General features: G+C 34.9%; 1 protein-coding gene across 1 annotated transcript; it reads right to left on the bottom strand.

Annotated features, from left to right (window-relative positions):
• Positions 1-6,886: 6,886 nt before the first annotated feature.
• Positions 6,887-18,764, bottom strand: LOC126781942 (stromal processing peptidase, chloroplastic-like). The gene is made up of 26 exons (XM_050507068.1): positions 18,631-18,764; positions 17,812-17,976; positions 17,202-17,466; positions 16,543-16,784; positions 16,203-16,401; positions 15,375-15,422; positions 15,081-15,188; positions 14,796-14,984; positions 14,420-14,713; positions 14,143-14,244; positions 13,870-14,004; positions 13,241-13,465; positions 12,657-12,860; positions 12,373-12,543; positions 11,327-11,476; positions 10,626-10,763; positions 10,235-10,462; positions 10,006-10,155; positions 9,771-9,897; positions 9,557-9,689; positions 8,908-9,028; positions 8,743-8,823; positions 8,513-8,614; positions 8,161-8,311; positions 7,758-7,893; positions 6,887-7,270 (listed from the first exon to the last, which is right to left on the bottom strand). The coding sequence occupies exons 2-25, from the start codon at positions 17,961-17,963 to the stop codon at positions 7,811-7,813; spliced, it is 3,798 nt and encodes a 1,265-aa protein (XP_050363025.1). The 5' UTR covers positions 17,964-17,976; positions 18,631-18,764; the 3' UTR covers positions 6,887-7,270; positions 7,758-7,810.
• Positions 18,765-24,638: the final 5,874 nt, after the last annotated feature.

Raw genomic sequence — 24,638 nt, 5'->3', positions numbered from 1 at the left:
GGTAATTAGTCACCTTCTCCCTGTCATTAGAGTCCAGCTTGAAAAACATTTCCGCAATCATCGACACATGTGCCCTAACACAACTCCCGATGTCCGAGACAACAATGAACGGTTGTTCTGATGGTGAGGGCCTTAGTGAAAATCTGAAAATTCAATCGGTATGTTTGATCTAGTGATCTTAACAATTTTATCAATCTTGGCACCAATAACTATACCGCGCCTACGCTTTTCAGCTGCATATAACAAACATTCAAGCATTCATTTGTGGCATAAATGCCGATTTGCACTCCAAACTTGGCTGAAATTGTCAATTTACACCCCGAACTTGCATTTGAGTCAATTTACCTCATAAACTTGGTAAAAATTGCCGATTTATACCCCGAACTTGTATTTGAGTCAATTTACCTCCTAAACTTGGTAAAAATTGCCGATTTGCACCCCATCTGTTAAATTTAACTGTTTCTATCCAATTTTGCGTCACATGTCATACACATGAGGGGTAATGTTGTCATTTTCTATTTATATTTTTCTTTAAAAAAAATATTCTTTAAAATGAGGATTATTTTGTTAATCAAATTATTTATTTACATCTTTTTTCTACCTACTTAACCCTACTTTGAATTATATATTCAATATACCCACCCATTCAAATATAGTGTGTTGTGTATAAATATATTTTTATATGTACACATTGTTGGAGGATGAACAAAACGAGAATAATAACGACATAATAGAACAGAACGTAACCGTTTATTGATTGATAATGAGGCCAATATATAGGCATTACATAACCACAATCAGTATGATTCAGAGTCCTAATCTATTACAGAGATGTGAATCTATCTCTAACAGGAAACCTAATAAGGCTAACACACACAATGGTAGAATAGTAATTCTCTCGGAATGCACATTTATTTTTAATTTTCAATGTATTTATTTATTTATATTTTTTCTAATATCTTTTAACATACCATATCACATAAAATAATAAATATATAAATCCATAACAAGTGTTCCTCTTAAGTAATTTTATTAATTTATTTCATTATTCAATATGAATAAATATATAATGACAATACTACTCCTTAAATGCATGACATGTGACTTAAAATTGGATTGAAAACATTAAATTTAATTGATAGGGTGCAAATCGGAAATTTTTACCAAGTTTAGGAGGTAAATTGACTCAAATGCAAATTCAGGGTGTAAATCAGCAATTTTTACCAAGTTTAGGAGGTAAATTGACTCAAATACAAGTTCGGGGTGCAAATTGACAATTTCAGCCAAATTTAAGGTGCAAATCAGTATTTATGCCTTCATTTGTTAATCTAAGCAATAATTGTCAAACAGGAAACCAAGTCACAGAACTGCAATATAAATGATCTGTGACAACAATAAAAAGCAATACCATCACATAAATTTCCAGAAAACATGTACACAACAATAACAAGCAATGGTACACAACTGATTACTAATCTCATAACCATCTGTTGCCTACACACAATCCTAATTCTCAACTGCTATAACCTATTTGTTTCTGCATTGTAAGCTTCATACACAAAATCATATCTAAAACAAACACAAGCAAGAAGCACTATTAACAAAATCATATATATAACCTACTATTTCTGCTATAACCATATAGTTTCTGTCTATTTAATAAATTTGTTGAACTCACTCACTACTTTGTTAGTATTTACTGAGGTACACGTTCCAACAGGGAAAAATAAGACAGACATGGATTCTTCAGATGATGGTCAACTGTCAAATAATTATGCAAAGTACAACATCCAGATGCCTAGAAGACAAAGACATAATCGTAAGATGCTTGAGGAAATCACTTTCGCGGGAGATCGATCTATAAACAAAAAAAAAACACTATCAATAGCCTAAACTAAATTTCATTTCAATTAAAGAACAAAAACACTATCAATCTTTAAACATAAGCACTAGAAGAAACAATTAAAAAAACAAGATATTAATGTTGAAAATACATGTCAATCCATCCATGGGTTTCTTGCACCGAATGCTCAGGGGTATAGGGGCCGAGCTGGCCGCCGCGGTGGCTGTGGGACTTGGTGGAACTGAGCCATCAAGTGAGGGAAGCAATAGAGGACCATGAAAAAGCGGGGGAGGCAGCGGAGGAGAAAGGTTGGAAGTTGCAGTAGCGGTCCCTGCAACTTCGGCGGCTTCTACTGCGGCGTCGACAGCTGTTGCAACCGCTTCTCAGTGCTCTTGGGCGACTCGACGACGGTCTGATTTTCCGAGAGCCATCAAAGATGATTGAATAGAATGCATATGGTCTAATCTTAACTAACTAATTCATTCTCAAATAAAAAGAAATTCTTAGCTAACTAAATGACAGTTAGGTCACACCAGTAGTCTGTCAGTAGTTCCTATGAATGCACCCAAAAAATGTGGTTAATTAAGGTTTCAGTTCAACATAGATATGGCAACTTAATATGGTTAAGGTGTTTAATTGTAAAGCATATGCAATGTGATTGAGATTTCAATTGTATCTCTGTAAATGTTTATGTTTATCGTCGTTTTCAATCGTTATACTTGTAGCGTTTTTTTAATTATTTACGCATATATCTATGATCAAGGTTTTCAATCATGGATAGACATTTAAAGGCTTATTCATAAGCTGCTTTGGTATGTATACATGTCACTATCATATCTTATACTCTAGTATATATTGTGACTAATCACAATATATTTATACTTCACAAATTATGGTAATTAAGGAAGGTATGAGCAATGCATGGTTCCTCAGAATTTTATAATGGCAAATGGCAAATGGCACGCTGACGTTATGAATTGACCTAGGATTCAAAAACGACGTATTTATGCATTTATTAGTGACATATTATCCGAGAGTAATTATTCTGCGTACCCGCTACACTATGTGGCACTGTCATGTGGTGTATCCAACCAATCATATTACGCCATGGTATAATTAACATACACGAGTTGAAAATGACAAAAAGTTTATTTACATATAAGAACTAATCAGAAATAATTAAGGTAAAAAATTGACCAATAATATTAAAATGGTACACCACGTGGGATATGTGGAGGGTATATATAATAATTTCTCATTATCCAGATAATTTGCTGCCATCACTACTAATTAACGAACATGTAAACTTAGATGACCCCGCGCCGTATTTGTATATATTCATCAGAAACTAGTTATGTTCTCATTACCTTACACCAAGCCAGTTTGATTGGCGTAATTTCTAGCTTCATATGTTAGACATCTGTACGTGGTTGTCATGGAGCTTCGATTTGCCCATTTTCCAACGAAAGCTTGATTGTTGCAAAGGAATCAGAATTTTCTTTTACGGTGGAGAAAGTTGGAAATCGTTTGTGTATATATTAAATATATATGCAATGCAAAAGGTAAATACTGCATGTATGCATGTTAGTTTAATTTACGTTCTCCTTTCGGTGCTTACAATCTGGAAGGAACATGAGAACAATTCTACACCAGTTAGTTTAAGACCTTTTCGACAAAAGCATTGTGCATCTGCGATAAAATAAGTAAAGCAAAGCAATAATATAGACCCATAATATATATATATATATATATATATATATATATACAGTCTCTATCCAGAGTGAAGCTTCACTCTGAAATTACAGAGTGAAGTTCCAATTTTGACACACTTTTCGGTCATTTTTTTCACCATAAGTGATTCAATATTTAGGTATGTTATTCAAGATCATATGTACAAAATTTCATCTAATTTGGATATCGTTAAGGTATTGAAATTAGATTAAATCAATGAATGAATTAAAACTGTTCAACGTGAACCGTTTGTGTAAATCTCAATTTTGAAAACTCAAACTATTGTTAAATTGGATGAAATTTCAGAGTGAAGTTCCAATTTTGACACACTTTTCGGTCATTTTTTTTCACCATAAGCGATTCAATATTTAGGTATGCTATTTAAGATCATATGTACAAAATTTCATCTAATTTGGATATCGTTAAGGTATTGAAATTAGATTAAATCAATGAATGAATTAAAACTGTTCAACGTGAACCGTTCGTGTAAATCTTAATTTTGAAAACTCAAACCATTGTTAAATTGGATGAAATTTTGTACATATGATCTTGAATAGCATACCTAAATATTGAATTGCTTATGGTGAAAAAAAAATGACCGAAAAGTGTGTCAAAATTGGAACTTCACTCTGAAATTACAGAGTGAAGTTCCAATTTTGACACACTTTTCGGTCATTTTTTTTCACCATAAGTGATTCAATATTTAGGTATGCTATTCAAGATCATATGTACAAAATTTCATCTAATTTGGATATCGTTAAGGTATTGAAATTAGATTAAATCAATGAATGAATTAAAACTGTTCAACGTGAACCGTTCGTGTAAATCTTAATTTTGAAAACTCAAACCATTGTTAAATTGGATGAAATTTTGTACATATGATCTTGAATAGCATACCTAAATATTGAATTGCTTATGGTGAAAAAAAAATGACCGAAAAGTGTGTCAAAATTGGAACTTCACTCTGAAATTACAGAGTGAAGTTCCAATTTTGACACACTTTTCGGTCATTTTTTTTTCACCATAAGTGATTCAATATTTAGGTATGCTATTCAAGATCATATGTACAAAATTTCATCTAATTTGGATATCGTTAAGGTATTGAAATTATATTAAATCAATGAATGAATTAAAACTGTTCAACGTGAACTGTTCGTGTAAATCTCAATTTTGAAAACTCAAACCATTGTTAAATTGGATGAAATTTTGTACATATGATCTTAAATAGCATACCTAAATATTGAATCGTTTATGGTGAAAAAAAATGACCGAAAAGTGTGTCAAAATTGGAACTTCACTCTGTATTTCCAGAGTGAAGCTTCACTCTGGATATGGACTATATATATATGATCGGGGTTTTGGTTTACATTATGGGAACAATTTCTATAACAGATACAAAAACATGATTAATGCATGCATTTCCAAATTCCAACAAAACGAGCTTCAGCATATTAACAATTCGAGTACCAAACAGAATGAGACTGAGACGTGCTTAATCCTAATTACATTTTAATTAGTACTAGACGACATCATGTTTCAGGAGGCTGAGATAGTTTGTTCGATCTTTGACTTGTTTGTAGGTCACATCGATCAATATTCGAATCACTTTACAGTTTTCTGATCTTATTCTTGCAATAACGAACAATCGGTCCGGCTAAAATTGTCAAATATATATTGAGGGGTGGAAATAAAAAACATGCACGTCTGCTGGATATTAATCATGATATGTACGTATAGTACACACACATAGTATAGTATATACGCATCAATATGATTTGCTTATAGACCTGTGACATTATCAGTTCGGCAGTTCCCATTGACTATGATCGTCCCTGTTTTCTCTAATACGTTTGGACCTTTGTGATTGTTTAGTTAGTTATCAGCACCAACCTCCTTTAATTCTTTCGCAATCATTTTTCTTGTTTCATGCATGGTATTGAATAATTTAAAGCATCTATATAAACAAGTCAAACCATATCCTCTTTACTTTTTTCCCAATCATTTTTCTTGCTGTTGTGTTGTAGTATTATAAAACCATTTCTAATGTGAAAGTCAAAAAATATGATTCATGAACCTAGCTAGGAAACCCAAGGGCAGTACAACCATTAGGGTGAGAACAATGCAACCAATATTGCTGAAACCAAATAGCTAAATGAAACAATATCAAGTCATAATCATGTTATTGGGAGTCCACGTCGACCGATAACCATTACGTAAGGAGAAGTAGATACATGAAAAAAAATGATTTATTGCAGAAGTAAGTTTATTGATACAGCAGCCGTAGCTTTTATACATGAGAAGTCTTGGATGCCAAGACGGTATCTTTACAGACTAGGAAATTATAAACGAAAATTTACAAATATATTTGCCTTGATACCTTCCTACACTCCCCCCTCAAATTGGAGAGTGAATGTCTCGAGCTCCCAACTTGATAATCAAAGAAATGAAATCTTCCTTTCCCAAAGACTTTGTGAAAACATCAGCCAATTGAGAAGACAAACTCACAAACTGTGTAGCCACTGAACCATCCTGAATTTTGTCGCTGATGTAGTGACAATCCATTTCAATGTCTAGTTCTCTCACGAAAGACTGGATTTGCTGCAATATGTAAAGCTGCTCTATTATCACAATACAACAAGGCTGGTTTCAAGTGAAGAATGTTTAAATCTTTAAGTAGGCTTCGCAACCAGGTTAGCTCACAGAAAGTTGCTGCCATAGCCCTATATTCCGCCTCGGCTGAAGACAACGAAACAACCTTTTGCCATTTTGACTTCCAGGAAACTAATGAATAACCAAAAAATACACCATCGTGTAGTAGATCTTCGTGTCATAGGACAACCACCCCAATCTGAATCACAATAAGCACGAAGTCTGAGATCACTTTGTGAAGAAAAAAATAATCCTTGACCTGGAGTGTTCTTGAGATAACGAACATGTCACGCCCCGAATCAAATATTAATTAAATTATGTTACTAAAAGGTAACCATCATAGTTACTAATTACCGCTCTCTGCCTCATGTTGATCTAATCCTTGCCTTCTGATTTTCTATTTTTTCTCATTTTAAACACTTCTAATTAGCAATCTAGATGTACTAAAGCCAAACAACCCACACACCAGAACAAGTGCTTCGTAAGCAACTCCCATCATTGAGGATCCATATTCGCGGCTTTTCATTAAGTTCACCGCGAGCTTTCAGACGAGTGATCCAATAAGATACTGGCTTGTTGCGTCAGTCCTGCCTGGTTCAATTTATACCCCAAAAAAATGAAAAACAAAACACCATATTGAGATGCAAATTGAAACCACGTCAGGGCATGAACATGAGAAATCTATATATACATCTACCAATAGTATATCAATAGAAAAAGGCTAGGCCTCGGGATTGGCCTAGTATTGACAGCATAAGGCAAAATTTTGGAGAACTGACGAGCTCATGTATTTACAATATCAAAGAATAAGTGCCTTAGGCACTCTGATATATCCCGTAATTATGTAGTAGACAATGATGTTACTGTTTTCTATCTCATTCATGAACTGGGCATCGAGTAGGCATCAGAGGTTCCCAACTGCTCCCCAGGCAATCATAAGCAGGAGCATGTCGAATGGCATGACTGGTGTCTACTATAATATGTTCTGCCGCAACTATGGCAACCACTTTTAGCATTTTATATGGTCTTCACTTCTCCCCTCTGGACCTGTTTACAAATGTGGAAGTCAGTACACCTGTGATAACTAATCAAATCTTGTCCAAGTAATTACAGCTTATATGCTTCATAACTCTTATGAGTCGTACCACGATCAAAGTAATAAAGACATCTTGGCATAGAAATTTCATGAACATGGTCATTTACTGCAATCAACCAAGGATTTTGATATCTTCCTGACCAGTATACTGTAAGCAAATACCCTAATACTGATTAAATAATCGTTGAATGGTACGAATCTCATGTTTTCATTTCAAGAACCTTTTTTTTGTCTCTAAAACAAAGCAACAATTTTTTTCATGTCCACGAGTTTTCATTCATAGGATATATATGAACTGACTGGAACCCATCATATATTTCATTTAATTGCAGAAAAGTATAGAGGCAGTTACTAAAAGATAACTTAAAAGAAGATGATACTGAGAAAACTGTATCAACAGCTATTAAAAGAGATAAATTTAAGAGCGTCGTGTGATACCTTAATGCTAAATACGTCATTACTATATGTGAGATGGCACATATAATCTAAGATCATGTCGTAGGCCGTGTCATTGTAGATAGCCCCCGCCCACCAGGGAAAACACCTGGTAAGCCACCTTCTGGTTCTACAACTTCTAAAGAAGCAACGCAGTATAGGGTGATTAGATAAAAAAAGGAAAGTACAACACACAAAATGAAGAGGCAGAAGAAGACATAATGAAAGATAACTCAAACAAATTAAGCCAGTTTCCACAAAGACAAAACCGGGCAATACTTTTATGAGGTCTCACAACCACTCCAACTAGTTCAAGTCAATATATATCCCTAAATCCACTGTATCTTAAAGAGTTTCACCGTGTATGAAGAGTGAAAAAAGTTCAATGCAGCACATATGTCCTTACCAATTATTTCATCACCAGCTTGAGCCCCGGCAATTCCAACACACGAGTATAATGAATCGTCATCTATTCTCAATTGATCATATGCAAGGTATATGTCTTCAATAGCAGCAATTTCATACAAAGTAGTAAGATCTTTGATGCAAGAAATATCCTGAACAAAATAGCACACTATGAGTACCTCAAACCGCAATTACTTAAAATGGTTTTCAAAGTAAACATTTCAGCAGTGATAAATAGAGTTTACAGCTTCTTTTTTTTACAAAGGGTAAAACATATATCCAAATTTATTTTGCGAGTCCAACTGTAATCTCTAAATGAAGTGGAGGGAATGCTTGAGAAATTTCTAGTTTACCTTCCTTGGAACAGAAGAAGCTTGCAAGTGAGCTAAAAGTCCAAGCCAGTAGCCATTTGACTTGATCTCAGCTTCATGTCTCATCAGAAGTGTCCGTTTTGCCTACAATTTCAATATAACCAATTAATTAGAGAAGTAGTCATGAGAATATTTATCTTCTGCTTTGTTTCTTTTTTGTTTTTTACAAAAAAAAGAATTTGGAAGGGTAAAGCAAAAGAGAAGAAATTAACCCTGTCCAGCTCCCTTTGGGAAATCTTGTTGCTATGCAAACCTCTAAGGACATTCTTGCAGGCATCAACTGCTTTGTGAACCTGATATCAAAGGTAAACCTATGAGACTGGAACTAACTGAATATAGTTTCATTAGTTTGGTTCTATATGATCTAAATTACGCACCTTGCCAGGAGTTGATGTTACAGATATGACATACCATCCGAGATTTAGCCTATCAAAAAGGTTCAACTCGAACGACACATCATATGTCAAGCCAAGCGAATCTCTGACCGTAGTAAAGAGTCTGCAATGAGCATGTTACATTACATTACTGACAATAAAGATAAATAAAAGATAACACTATCACATATTCAGATAACTAGAGATCGGTGATTCACATGCAAAAGGCATGTTCAGACATGTTTATGACATGTTAAGGTTGTCTTGATGCGGGTCTCATCATAGCCCCAAATCTAATCACGTAGAGTGTCATCAGACAAAAGACTAAATTTTATTAACATTTATAGTCCTATCTCTCAACCTAAAAGAACCTTACAGTTAAAATGGAACAGAAACAGAGCTTAAGACATTAGAAACAGAGGCTTGAAGAGATGAACAAAAATACTGTCGCAGTACTAAACAGAGCCTCCAACATTCATGTTCAGATAAAGTTGTGGTCGCTACAAAATGGCTGTAAAGAAATCAGAAAACCTCCCAGGGAAGACTCATAGCATGGGAGAAAAAACATATTTTGGTCACTATTACAGAGTAAGCAGATGATGAATACGGAAGAAAAACACAGATATTCTGTAATTCGCAGGACAAGACGTACCTGGAATTTATAATCTCAGCCAGGAGCCCCATTGTGATGCCAAAGAAAAGTGGGTGACAACGGAGTTTTCTTTGTAGATCAATTTGATTACGCTCACCATCCACAACTAGCTCTTCAGATTTCAGCTGCGCATCTGCATAACCAGTGTCACCACATAAAGTACATCCCAAAAAGATAAAATTTGATATCTAATTCCAATTTCAATGTGACTCACCATCACTAGAAGAGACAACAGTGATAGACTCAAACAGGTCTTTACCGTCAACAGTAAAACCCCAGCGATTTGGTGCAGGACCTGCAATATATGCACATGCTCTCTCATCTGTATCTTTCAAGAACACCTGTTTGGAAGGAAACAAACTGTAAGCATAGGTCAAACATTTATAGACATGTCATCAACACCACCATTATAAGCATTCCATCATCCAAATAGATCTATAACTACTCACTTCCTGAGACTGCAAATCAGAAGATGCTCGAAACACAACCGGATTATACTTCTGCTCAATCTCAGAATTTTTTGCTGACTGTACTGTTCCCAAGTAATCAAGAATACACGACTCGATTTCCTCCTCGGTGAAGTCCCCAACAATACTTACCTAAACACATGCATACAGCAATAAGGAGGAATGTTTATTACTAGCCAGAAAAAAAATCAGCACGTGGGATAAAGCACACCTCCATGTTATTGCCAACAAATTGGTTCATCACTGCATCCTTTACAGATTGCAAAGTTAAATTTTGCAAGGACGTTGGTGTAGGTTCTACAAAACGCTCATCCCCATCCAACATTGCCAACATGAGTTTGTGAGCAGTTGAGCGTTCCAAGCTTTTGGGGATGGAGCGGTAATATGACAAATATAATTGTCTTGCTCTATCGAATGCATCATCAAGCCAGACACTGTGCTGCAAGTCAGCAACCATTACTGTCAATCATCTGTCCTAGAATTTATACATTCTAATGCATGCCTTGTACAAGACATGGACCAAACATGCAGACATAAATAACAAGAAATGACCCACAAAATCCAAAAGTTAGGACAAAGACTAAAAGTCGCCATCGGATTACCTCAAGTACCATGTGCAGCAATTGGAAAGCGGCACGCATCCCATTATCTCTTAAAGTGAAACGGAATTCCATAGAAATAAATTCCTCCGTCGACTCCAATGAGCAATTAATCAAGTGATTCACACAGAACAGTTCTACCTGAAAACAATGATGCATATATGTGTAACGATCTCAAAATGAGGTAAGCGCAAAAAAAAAACGTGATTATACAATACCATATAAAATAATCTAAAAGTATATTCACCAGGTTCTCATATCATTACTAAGCCTGTAAGCCATGTCTAATCTTGCTATTACTTTAATCAGTGTAATCACTGTAATATAAGTTGGCTTCAATGAATAACTGAATATCATCATTAGAAGACCCATGAAGTTCATCAACATATAACAAAACAAGAAGACACTAACGCCAAAACCCAAAGGGGAAAAAAATCCTTCACTCAAAACAGTGAGATCAATCGAAGCTGTATGTAAAACATTGTAACACGGCTCACAATAAATAGGCCAGCACTCTGCAGTCTCTGCTATAAGTGCTATTTGACCAATTACTTCTGAAATGTGACATCTATTTCACATAACGTAGTGATACCTAACTTATTTAACAAGAACCTGTCTGAAGTACAATAGAAGACAAGAATTTCATATATTGAGCAGCACTATAAAAAAGAATTCACCAAGGGAATATAAGAGTAATAATATACCTGCTCCCTTGAAAAGTTGCCAACACGACCTCCCTCGCTAAGAGTTCGTACACCCACAACAACAGAACCTTTTGATTCAGAACTTTCAGTTGCGCGTCCACCCCCAACTATAAGCCTCATTACACCTCCCCGAGCCTCACTTTTTGAAATCTTTGATTAAATCATACAATAAACACATGAATAAGTGTTAGTAGCTATTACTCATACATATATATATATATATATATATATATTATATACATATATATAACGGTGGAAGTCAGTGTTGAGGACATCACAGTCTAACCATTAAAGGCTTTATAGGCAGAAGAAATGGAATAGAGTTTATCTAATCATTCCCTTTCTATGGGCTTGATTAAGTTCTCGATGATTTCAGCAGCATGGAGTGAAAGCTATGTCTGATTGTATAAGTCTAACATTTGTGTCCTTTGAAGTTTCTTCTTTGTGTCTTTTTAAAGTGTTATTTCAATTTAGAAGTTTTGAAATTTCCTTTATTAGGACTTTTATTCTTAAGAGTCCTAATGAGTCTTTAACACTGGTTTGTCAGTTATAAGCTCTCGTATAAGTACAAGCGCCAAATTACCGTGTCATGTTTTATTGAATAAGATTTATTAGATAATTCTGTGTTCTCCTGTGATGGGATTAGCGTGAAGCCTAAACTACAGTGTGTAGCCTAAAAAGATGAGAAACCTCGGAGTGAATCATAATTCCTAAAATCTGTAAGTGTTTAACTCCTTAAATCTTAAGAGTTTGTAGATCCCGGTTCCTAAGCATCGCGTTTGCTGCATCAGTAAGCACACAAATTAGAGAGAATATAGCTGGGGCATGGCATCTGAATTTTCAAATGATGATCAATCTCAACCACACACTGCTAATATAGCCCACAATAATGTATGACATGATGTGATCAGGCTGCATCTTCTTTTCACATATTTATATAGCTCAATCTTCTTACACAGTTATGTGCACTGAAACTTTATTTGATAGAAGAGAAACTAAACAACAAGAATACGACCACGTCCAAGTAAAACATATGCAAGAGATACCTTGTAGTTTATGGAAATTCCATTTGAGAGACGAGCTCTAGTGATCCCTGTTTCCTTGTCATAAATTCTTGTCATACTTGTTTCTGGGCTACAGGTGATGAAGGATGGCATGCGCTCCTGCCTTAAATCCTGTAACTGCGATGAAGATATCAATTCTTTTGGGACCTCAAGCTGCAAAACAAAAACAGAAAACCAGCAAACAATGAAGTCAGGAAGAACTTTCCAGAGATATATAAGCAATGAAGTTAAGGGAGGAAGCAGGCCAAGTTTATAAGGAAGGACACCTCTGGCTCAGGTTCGATGTGGTCCTCCAATCCAGCCCTCGTAGCAGCTATAATCTCATCAGGGGAAATGGTGAACTCAGTTTCACCCTTTCCGTCAACATGCACTTTTTTTGGAACACAAGCAACAATCGCAGCAGGAAGGGGTGCAGTAGGCTTTCCAAAATCAGCAACAAATTCCAACACCTTGGCGCCAATAGAGTTAACCTACACAATTACAAAATATATATATATATATATATATATGAAATATGAAAAACAAACAATACTATTAATAACTGAAATTAATTAATATAAATTTCAAGGATTAGACAATATTTTGGGACTTCAATTTAAAGAATAAAACAATAATTTGCTTCAATAAATCAACTTAGTTGTTAATCCAATTTTGAGGAGCAAAAATAATTAAACTACATTATCGCTTAAAACTTAAAAGCCTCAGACCCCCTAAAATGCATCATCATCTAAATCACAGCCCTGAACATATTATGTGCTCCATACAATCAAAATACAACCAGTCTACATGTTCTCATATCTGGTTTTCAGTACCAAGTGACACTCGCAAATAATGAATGATTAAGCATTACCTCCTCAAGAGTAACAGTTCCAGCAACAGCAACCAGACTGTCATGCCCTTGTCTCTGATCCATTACAGTGTGGCCCAGTGCATCACTCTCCATAATGAAATCCAAATTATCAACTGAAGATACATTATCTATCATAGCTGCCAGATGCTCGCTGTCTTTTAATAGAGCATCTATATAACGTGTCAATTCACCCTTAGTAACACCGAACTCTTTCAGCCTTCTAACCTACACAGAACAACAACGTTGTAGTTATATTTTAGCAATCAACTACACCATAATCCAAAAAAAAAAAACATATTGAGGGAACACAGTATACACTGTTTACAGCTTTTAGACCAAGACATCAAAGTGGTCAATTGTCATGCTCAGTTTTATGCAACAAACAAAAGCAAAAGGAAATCGAATATGTCATTGATTCATTTCTGCAAGATCATGTGAGACATACAAAATACGAATAAAAGGTGAAGAATTATGTTCCATGGTCAAATGTTTTTCATCTTTTTGAGATAAATGTTGCAAATTGTCAAACAGAAGTACAGAACTTCTCAGTATTGACAGCATGGGTACTATACTAAAAACCCATAAACAAGTTTTTCAATTCCAGTGTAGTGCCAGACAGAAACACAAACCTCGTGAACAGCAACTCTTATTGCAGTTTGCCAGTTCTTGGGTTCAGCGGTTACAGTAAGAGTAGTGACTGTACATCCTTCCCTTCCAGAGTCACTATGATCCAATTCAATTGAAGTAAATGGCGGATTTGAACTCTGCAATTTTCAATTATTAATTAAGCCAGTGCATGGTGTATCATGAAGATACTCAAATATAGAACATAAACGGAATCCGGTCAAGTAGCAACTTTTGCGATGGTAAAGAACTGAGAATTTGGTGAGTCTAAAGTGGACCTTGTATCTTGTATTAATTCGGAAGTGCAAAGCAGAAAGAAATATTCTCTTCATTAGAACATTTCGCAAATCACCATAAGTTCGAACCCTGTTCACAGGAATCTGCAATAGTTCCACAATACATGCTTAGAAGATAGTGTGTTAAATACCAGTAAAACATTTGTGATTAAAAATCAATAACCATATTAGTTAAGAATTATTTCAGACCGAAAATGCTCAAGATTCAATAGACACACAACTTAGTACATAGGTGGAAAAACTCTACAGTGCCTTGTACCTTGCAGAACATATTAAATGAGAAATTCTGTATCAATTCATGCTGAAATATCTGTGGAGGCTTCAAATCCATACTACTTCCAGGCAGAGACCAATTATGCTTCACAGGTGGACGGACAGTGTGCTTTTCCTTTTTAAGGAGTTTAGTTTGATCGATGGAATTAGACGATATTTCAGTGGGAAAGTTTCCACTCAGGCCAGCTGAAAGCTTCGGGACAAGGAAACTAGCCATTGCACCAAACGCACTAGGAGTAGGTGCCGACCCATTTTCCTGACCAGTTTGTCCAAAGACAGCCTGCAGTAAAAAGTAGTCTGTCCATGACTCTAGAAGTGAATCATTAATTACTATCCATGATAAAGGACGAAGTCTTAGATACCTCAATTTGATAAATTGTTTTTGAGATGTTTTCAATGTCCCCAACAATGTATAAGGTTGCATTTGCAGGGAAGTACCATCGCTCATGAAATTTCCGCACTTTATCTACATCCCACTTCTTAATCTGCTCCTCTAATCCAATCGGGAACCTTTTGCTTAGCTTGTTTTCAGAGTGCAGGTGTTGTAATAACTGTGCTCCAGATGAAACCGTGCACAAGTTCAGATGATGCTTAGAAGTACAAATTCAATAACAAGTTAATATATAATTAACCTCCCTAGTCCAAACCTGGCAGTCAACGCGATAATCTATTGTATTCATCATCTGTAGTTCTGAAAGTATAGCCCGACGTTCCTTCTCAACACGAGAAGAAAGGAATTTTGGGTGAAAAGCAATCTGTAGCATGCACGAAGCAGAAACAAATGAGACCTTAAAACTACAAACCTCCTAATATCTTCTTTTTTTTGTAGAAATAGATAGATAATATTATGTATGGTAAAAGTAAAAGTTTAGATTGAAAGACTAGAATACGTCCATACTAAGCATGTAGTGCATTCATAATGGACAATTGATCACTATTACCTCATTCAAGGCATCCAGCACATTTGGAAGGAGATCTTCATCAGAATCCTGGAAAGCAGCATTTGTTGTCAATATATTTATAAGATACTAGATTGTGATAATCTCAATTACTTTTTTTTACCTTTCTGGAATATAAACAAAAAAAAGGCTTTTATTGCAAGAAGTGACCAGAAACAAGAAACAAGAATTTCTAAGTAAGCTACAGGAAATAAAACAGAAGAAACTACAATAGGACTAGAAAATGAGGACGTATAGTATTTAATTTAATTATACCAGAAGCCCACTAGGCAGACAAGAATCTGACTTCCACCCCAACTCCATTACCGTTGTCATATAACCTTCAATTTCTTTCTGCCTAAATTACAGCCAAAGCACTTAAACCCTAAAGAGCTTTAAAATTTTCTTGAAAGGAAAAAAATAACACCCTATTACATACACCCAGCTCCACCAAGCCTCCCTAAAAATTCTCAGCTTCTACATGTCTGCTCCTTTATGACTTTCACCAATCATCATTATTGGTTTTACAATTTCTCCTTTCATATCAAAGGGTACATGACTCATGGTACTATAAATCTCTCCTCTGTTCAAGGACATGATGTTTCGAATCCTTCTTTCTTTCCTCTTTTTCAATATTTGAGTCTATTAACAAGAAAAATTCATAAATTCACTCATATTAATGAATTTAAGCATTATGTTTAGCCCATCATAACCAGAATGACTAGATACTGCATCAATTGATTGACTTTGGTGTTGACTTAAGTAAAATATAAAAACTAATTTCAACTAAAGATCATATGGCACCAGTTAGCATAATGTGAAGGGAGAAACCTTTGTACTAATTGGCGAATGAATATGAAACACTGTATGATGGAAATCGGTGTAAGCATTAGATCGAGCCCCGGTTCCAAGAAGTTTCTCGCGTTTCTTACTTCCAAGGAAAGCAACATGTTCAATCATATGTGCAATCCCCTGCTCATCCTCTTCCTCATCAATTGATCCTACATGCACTTCCATGTGTGCTTCAAACCTAAAACTCCAACAAATGTGTTCTTTGTAAAAATATATTTATGAGTAAAAATTAAAAAATTAAAAAAAAAACATAAACAATATCTATCAACATAACAAGAGAAATATAAGCAGATAAGATGTGCTCCTAGAGAGGCCGGACCTCGTTGGCGGAACTTTATTTGGTAAAATCAGATAGCGCAGCCCATTTTTTAGTTGTCCTCGATACAGCTTTGGATGAGATGGCAGTTCAGAGCTTAGAAACTCCTCTACCTCTGTTTGTTCTACTCCAGAATATACTAAATCTGGCTCCTGTTTCTCAAGGATACCATCTGGCCAGGATGTACTTGCTGCATGTGGCTCATCTGGCCCAACAGTTGCAAATGGAATATGAACATCCTTCACCTAAAAATATATGGATCAGGATAATCAGGAAATGTCTTGAAGCATGACTAGTCGTACAGTAATGTTTCTCATTAAAACCTAAAAAATATATCATTATATGAATTTAGTAAATAAAAAACAGGAAACACAAGGCATCTAGTATACACATTTTATTGGATCAAGAGAGTCTAAAGAAACCATTCAAATCAACCTACAACATCTGTCTGAAAGAAGAAAAGTGACAATGAAAACCCATATATTGTAAGAGAATAAAATTTAGGTCAATCAGTAAGCTACATTTTAAAAAAAATCCAACAATTCCCATGGTGAATATTTCTACAGCCCAGAAGAAGAGAAATTAGAGCCAATCCATGCCAAACTGTACAAAGATGTTGGATTTGGAATTCCAATAGAAGTAAATTTGGGTTTGTCACTTACAAAAGCCTTCTCAAGTTTACAGTTGGATAAACTGAAAGAAGTTCTGTCAGGAAAAGCACTTGGTCTGGACATCCGGAGGCGATGACGGCTTCTACTTTGCCAGGAAGTGCATCTACTTTGGCAAAAAGAGCTAGAAATGCTATTATACTTTTGTGGAAAAGATGCTCCAATCAAAGGCTCTCCGAATATGGAGATACGTTGTTCCCAACTATTACTCTTCTTTCTTTGTAAACTTGATCTACCCGGACCAACTTCAAGAAGACGTCTTTCATCCACAAAAACGCCCAGAAAATAATAAAATTTCTCAGTCATATCCAATGGTATTATATAATAGAATATTAACACATTAAGTGATACACATTATTACATAGCACAAAGTGATTATTAAATTTCATAAATGGGTTGTGAGCTATATTGAAGTCAACACAACACTGCAGGAATACGGACTTATTTGATTTGCAAAATATACGAGTTAAGTTTTGTTCAAGTTTTAGTCAATTTCATTTTCTTATTGAAAATAGAAAAATATATATGATAGGAAACATATATTAGCAATTAGTCAAGGGTGAACCAAATCAGCAGGGATAAAATAATCCGTAGAAGAAAATACCTGGTCTGAGAGGAAAAGAGGGGTAGACGAGAGCCATGGATGGAGACCACAGAATTCTTCGCCCGCCTTTTTGAATAACCATCATCTCTGCATATTTTCCACGGCTGACCGATTTGGGGAACACTTCCCACCAAAGAACTTATAGCTGCCATGCTGTCCACAGATCTATTAAAACATCAAGTATTAGCAACCCACAAAGTTTGCTACTTACAACAATTAGGAATATATCATTTCATAGTCATCCGAACAAGAAATTTACCAAAACAAAAGGTCATATTTTCCAATATTGACAAAGAGAATATGAAACTGAATCATGTACTTTCTTGTAATCCAGTGGTACCATGACTACTGTGCCATGATTATGGAATGGAACAATCAAGAATATGAACTTTTCTCCATCAAGTTCAAAACTCAGTAAGCTAAAGATAGTAATTGCAGCAGTTTGATTAAACAATCAAACAGTCAAGCTTATAAATGTGGCGAACTGCAAATAGCAATCAAGTAAAGCAATCTCAGAACTCCATTCATAATAGACCAAGAATCTTACCCAACTCTCAAGATCGAAGACGGAGGAAAACGAATGAATCGATTACAGAATTCAACTAAAGTATGATTTAAACTAAAGATTAAACAAAGAAACAAAACAATACAAGGCCAAGAACTAAGGCATCATCTATTCATATTATTCATCATTGAGATTCAGAGAATGAATTAATAGAGATAAGTACAAGAATCTAATTTTAATTACATCTAATAAGCACAGGGTTTAAACCCTAAAATTTTCCCCAATTTGTTATCGAAATTCGAATAGATACTTACGCTATGAGGCGAACAGAAGGCAGACACTTGTGCGGAGATTGAGGAGGAGGAGGAGGAAGAAGAAGAAGAAGAAGAAGAAGAAGAGTGAAGAGGTTGGCTTCTCGCACTAGAGGCTTTAGGTGGATATGGTTATATACCAACGACCTCTTTCACTCATAACGTTTATTTTTTCTTTCCTTTTTTTTTTCTTTCCTTTTCTACGTTCTATGTTTTCTTTGGCCCGGAATCGTCGTGCGGCTATATTATGAGCACGCGACACTAACCCTATTGCCATGTATTTTTTTGTTAAGAGTGTGTGAAAATACCAGTAAATATTTTGTGATTAAAAATCAAATATTATTAAGAAATCATTATTTCAGACCAAAAATGCTCAAGCTTATTATCGACATCAAAATATATTCATAAGGGAGCTTCAATTCATACCTCCTAAAACAGCACTTAGACTTTATCAACAAATGCTAAATTACTAATACAGATAAATATAAAAATAAATAAAAAAACGAAGATTTCAATACAATACATATGATTTCTCAATCTTTTTTACAATAATAATTTCAAACAAGAAGGATCTAACTAAACAATGATATCATTGTTTTCAATAATTCACATATGCATCGTAACAAAAATATTGTCTCATTTTGTAGACGTTTATTTTTCTTAACTTTTAGCTTTTTATTCTTCCAGTTTATTGTGATCCTCTTGTTTGAATGCATTTTATTATTATAAAATTGTATATTAATTTTATTATACTGTGATTCTACTCCAGCTTGAGAGACTCTATATAGTTATAATAAGTTTGAACCAAGTGAATTATTATAGGTTTAAATCAATTGAGTGAATTTTTAAAGTCAAAAATAGTGTTTTATTGATTTTATTATACTATGATTCCACTCAAGCTTGAGAGACTCGATATATTTATAATAAGTTTGAATCAATTGAATTACAATAGGTTTGAATCAATTGAATGAATTTTTAAAGTAAAAAATAGTGTTTTATTGATTTTATTAGATTATGGGCATTTTTGAAAAATTGGGGAGATCTAAATACCATTTTTTGAGGTATAAATAAAAACTTCCTATTCATATTCATTTACAATATTAACAAAAAAATGTTAGTTTTTAGTTAAGTGTAGAGGAAAAGAAAATAGTTGAAAGTCCTTTAATTAGGAATTTAATGAGTTACTGACCATTTTTGCTTCTTAAGTTTTCCATAATACTTTCTAGTACAACAAACTAGACCTTCTTCTCTAAGTTATAGAAATGGATGGATCACGTAATAGCTCAGTCTGCATAGTTGATGAGCTGAGGATATTGTTAATTTTGGCTCATTGACCTGCACGATTGTGTTCTTGAGGTAGCATGTTAAATCATAATTCTCATGTATTCTAATTCCCTAAAACATGAAATTTACTTGTTCTATGTGTTTAATTTAATTTAGACTAATTCATTTCATGTTTTGTATAAAATCTTGATGAGAAGAGAAAAATTTGAAATTTCACTAATTTTCCAAGCACCACCACTTTTGGTGGTGCCATGCATTTTCCGGCTAACTTTATGGAGGAGCAACATATTGTTCTATCACAACTAGATCTCATTTTTTTAGTTGGGATTTAACTACACCACTTTCTCTCTTTCCCACACCATCATGGCTCCCCAATGTCCAAAAGTTCACACCTATATTACATGCAAAAATCTGATTTGATTTTGAATATAATCATCACCTCTAAGTCCATAATTACCTAGTCATGCATCCACATGCTTTTCTTTAGCCTTTAGCCTTGTTTTTCGCAAAGTTTGACTACTCCTACACTCTTGCATTGTCTCTAATCTCTATTTGTGTTTTGAAAAGAAGGCAGCTAAAGGAGGGCTCTCTCTCTCTCTCTCTCTCTCATTTTTCACCAATGTCTCACCACCTACTTCCGCATTCATCATCCACTTCTTCAATAACCACTCACTACACCATTCTCTCTCATTTTTTCTCTACTTTTTTTCCTCCACAAAATCTCCATCACCACCACCACCTTCAAGCTATAACCTATATTACCATCACCACCATCTACCCATCTCATTCCATAAAACACCAAGTTTCATCACCTCATCATCCACCATTTTCATAACATCATCAAGCAAGGAGAAAAAAGAGGAATAACATCATTTGAGGATCTCCATCACCACCACCTTCATCACCACCATGTCAAGACCTCCATGAGTTCATCCACATTATCCTCAACTTGAGATTCACTAGTCACCTTTCTACTCTCTTTTTACTTTGATTTTCATAAACATGTTGAAACTTATGTATTTGGTTATGAGTGAGTAGTTAGTTTGTTGGGGCTATGGTGAAAGCCTTAGCCAATCTTGTATGACATTGATGTAAATATTTTGTTTGATGGACTATTCTATAGCACTCTAATATGTTAGTTCAAAAGTTGAACATTCATGCTTAAACTTAATTGATTTCGGTATGATTGCTTGTCATGACATGATGAATGATTGCTTGATTAACTTTAGTTGTTTAAAGCATAATAGCATATCATATGTGCATGTTAGAGTTGTGAACTACAATCACTTAGAGATAAACATGATTGGTTTGTATGATTTCTTCATTTCCAAATTTTATGCACTTGGTAATGCATTTGATACTTAACTGGATTCACATGCATGACTTGAGTAGTTAAGAACTACACCCGAGAGGGGTTGTTTGATACTAACAAGGGAGATTCTCCCTTGTCATAGCCGAGAGGGATACAATGAGAGAAATTGGCTAGTTAGAGTGACATCATTCAATTTAGTAGCATCATTGTTCACAAGAGAAGTTAGAGGTAGAAACCTTAAGTCCTAACTCCCATCAATTTCATCACATCTAGTTTAGCATAGTCTAGTTTACATTTTAGGTAGTCATTTAGTTTTTAGAAGTAACTCCACATCTTAAATAAATTTGAATCACTACATCATCTTGCATATATCCATCATGAATTTGGGTTCACTTGTGAGCCTTGATTTGTGACTTGTACATTTACATATTCTTCTAGCATCCCTTAAGTTCTCCTAGCTAGAGAGGGTTTTCCAATCCCTTAGGTACGATATCCCCTACTCACAATCTAACTATACTATAACTTGACTCTTATACTTACGGGTGACATTTGGTTGATATAGCATTTGAAAACACGTTCTCACTATGGGAAGTTAACTCTGCTCATATAAGCACAACTCCCATTTTCTCCTGGGCGATGATGGGACGCGCGAGCGTCACACAATTAACCATGTAAAATGTCATCGTTAATATAGAATAAGCAAAGATCGTTCAGTCCGGGGAATGAAGGGAATTCTAAACTTTTAGTGTTAACAAATAATATGGGGTTTGAGATTGATTATTAACTACTAAAATAAAACCTAAATTACTATTTACATGATCGACTTCTCTCTATCAAACTAAACTAAATTCACCAATGCACCGCATAATTACAAATTTGGTTTTATCATGCATTGTAATTCATCTGATTACATACTTTTAGACACCAATAAAATTAGAACCTTAGGGGAACATCTAATCATGCAAGATTTCTATTGACGTTTAGGTTGACTTAGGGCATCACCTAAATTGCATGCAATCAAGTTTAACAACACTTAGGGTAGAAATCAAACAAGATTACATTGAAGCACCAAAATTTTGTTGAAGACATGCTTCACAGTGGCGTCACTCACCATTTGGTACATGTAAATTTTCAGATTTTCCCACTTTAATTAACACTAACCGAACCTACTTAGGACATGATTTGATTTGTGTCAATATGGATGATGAAGATAGCACTTAAATACAATCTTAGGGACTGCATTCAAACACTAAATTCATATGCACATATCTGAAAATTATCTAAGAGTAAGTAAAAGAAAAGTAGACCACAACAATAGAAATACAAATTTTAATAATTATAAGAACATAGATTCGACATAGTCTCAAAAACATATCAAATACAATCTGAAAATTTTGAAACAAATACAAAGCCAATACTTCCACATAAACAACAACTTACACTCTTCATAGACAAAGAATTGTAGATTAACATAAATAAACGAAGTCATGGAGATGAATTGTGAAAATAACACGTTGTAGGAACCTTAAAGGTACGGCTGCAATAGGTGAAACTCGGTGGAGATGATGATGGTTTTGGGGTGGACGGCTTGGCTGATTTGTGGGGGAAGTTTATGGTGGTGTTTTGGTAGAGTTTCAACTCTTGAATGCTAAGGAGAAGTGATGATTTTTTTGTGTGAATGATGTGCTATTTATATAAGAGTTTTGCCTTCTTGAATATTATAGCTTGGACTTTTTCTCCTCAATTTTTTTCACTTATTTTTGTCATTGGTGGGTGCAATCTCCTTTGATCAATTCATTCTTTTTCTCCTTTAGTTTGGTTGTCTCATTTTTTCTCTCTTGCTTGAGGGATTTGGGATGTTTAGAGAGGTATGCTTGAGGGATTTGGGATGTATTGCTTGGTTTTATGCTTAGGGGAGTTCTGCGTTTTACTGTTGGGAAGTCCCCTTGTTGCTGGGATGAAGCCTCAATTTATAGATGGGAGAAGTGATGGCTAATAAACAGGTTCATGGGCTGAAGCCAATGGACTTTGAAAGAATACTAAAGTGGTTAAGCTAAATACCCTGAACAATACATTACCCAAATGAATTAGAGGATGCTCTTGTACTATTAGGATGAAGTGTGAAATTGGAGAAGCAAACTCATAGGGAATAGTTGTTGTGATGAGTTGAAATGATAAAATAGATGTCATAATAGGTAATCTCACTGAGAAGAGTCACAATGGTTTTTAGTAGCTTGTATAACAATACTAATAATAAATAAGAAAGAGAGATGAGATTATGTGTTTAGCCTATAAACAAAGGAATTATCGCAGGGTAAAAGGGGGTGATCGGAAAAGCTAACAACTTTGGCTAAGGCATGTTATTGTGTTCAAGCTTATGGATATGGTTGATCTCATCTTTGCATGCCCATGTCAAAATTTAGGTTATTGAGCTTGAGTTTTGGTTCCAAGTCCAAAACCGTCAATAAACAAAAATCCCTAAATGGACCTCATGTACTTCCGTCACCTTCCACACCACACCCAATCTCATAAGCCCTAAAACGTAGCTTGGGTCTACGTGGATTACGTGTTGTGCTCAATTTACGATTGGCTTTAAATTAAGCTTGGCGTGGGCTTTAAGACTACTGACTCGGATCTTTGCACGTCAAGCTTGATTTTGGGCTTGTAGAAGAACATGTATTAACATAGGTGTCTCATTCTTTCTTTATTTTCCTCCTTTACTTCTTTTCCTCTATTTGGTTCTTCATTTTAGCTACACAATCTAATCTTTAAAATCTGAAAATAATAAAAGACAAGAATAAAGACAAGTAAGTTACGGAGTAGGAAAGTACTATTAGGAAAGTTACGGAATAAAAGTTTCAGTTCAAATATGATTTTCCCAAATTGTACGTTTCCTAGTCTAAAAAGGATTCCTAATGCAAGCAGGATTCTCAACATATCGCCAATGCAATAGAAACGTCGAAAGATGAAGACTCATAATCCACCTAGGTTTACTAGTCCAACAAGGATTTTAGACTATTTCTGCGTTTTCAACTCGTTTAAGCACAAATCCATCAATGCCACCGAAGACTCCTACTATGACTAAATGACTTAATATTATAATAAGAGCTAAGCAAAGTAGAAATGGAGGTAAAAACATGTTAAGAATGTTGCACAAAGTGCTCCTATTAGGCGATGCGGGATTCGTGACCTATTTGCTTGCTACCTTCCTAGATAGACATCACAATCAGTCTGCTATCGTTTCTACATACTTCTTATGGGCAATTTGCATCCGTCAATGGCTTGCTACCTTCCTATACTCATATCACTTGAGGACTCATGTTACTATATTAGTTATACCCCAAAAGTAATTTCTTCCTTCAATTGAAAGCAACACCTAACAAAAGAAAATTCCATAACTGTAAGAATGTCGTTA

The sequence above is a fragment of the Argentina anserina genome, chromosome 2 (genome assembly GCF_933775445.1).
Source record: "Argentina anserina chromosome 2, drPotAnse1.1, whole genome shotgun sequence".
Taxonomy (NCBI): domain Eukaryota; kingdom Viridiplantae; phylum Streptophyta; class Magnoliopsida; order Rosales; family Rosaceae; genus Argentina; species Argentina anserina.
Note: the sequence above shows the minus strand (reverse complement) of the source record. Positions and strands in the feature narration are given on the sequence as shown.

Bases quoted from the DNA above. Each gene is read 5' to 3' on its own strand.
- LOC126781942 (XM_050507068.1), bottom strand. From the start codon at position 17,963: ATGGCAGCTATAAGTTCTTTGGTGGGAAGTGTTCCCCAAATCGGTCAG. The intron at 14,714-14,795 runs GTATCTAAGACT...TTTTTACTGCAG, and splicing joins AAACAATTTATCAAATTGAG to GCTGTCTTTGGACAAACTGG. The intron at 12,544-12,656 runs GTGTCCTTCCTT...TTTGTTTTGCAG, and splicing joins ACATCGAACCTGAGCCAGAG to CTTGAGGTCCCAAAAGAATT.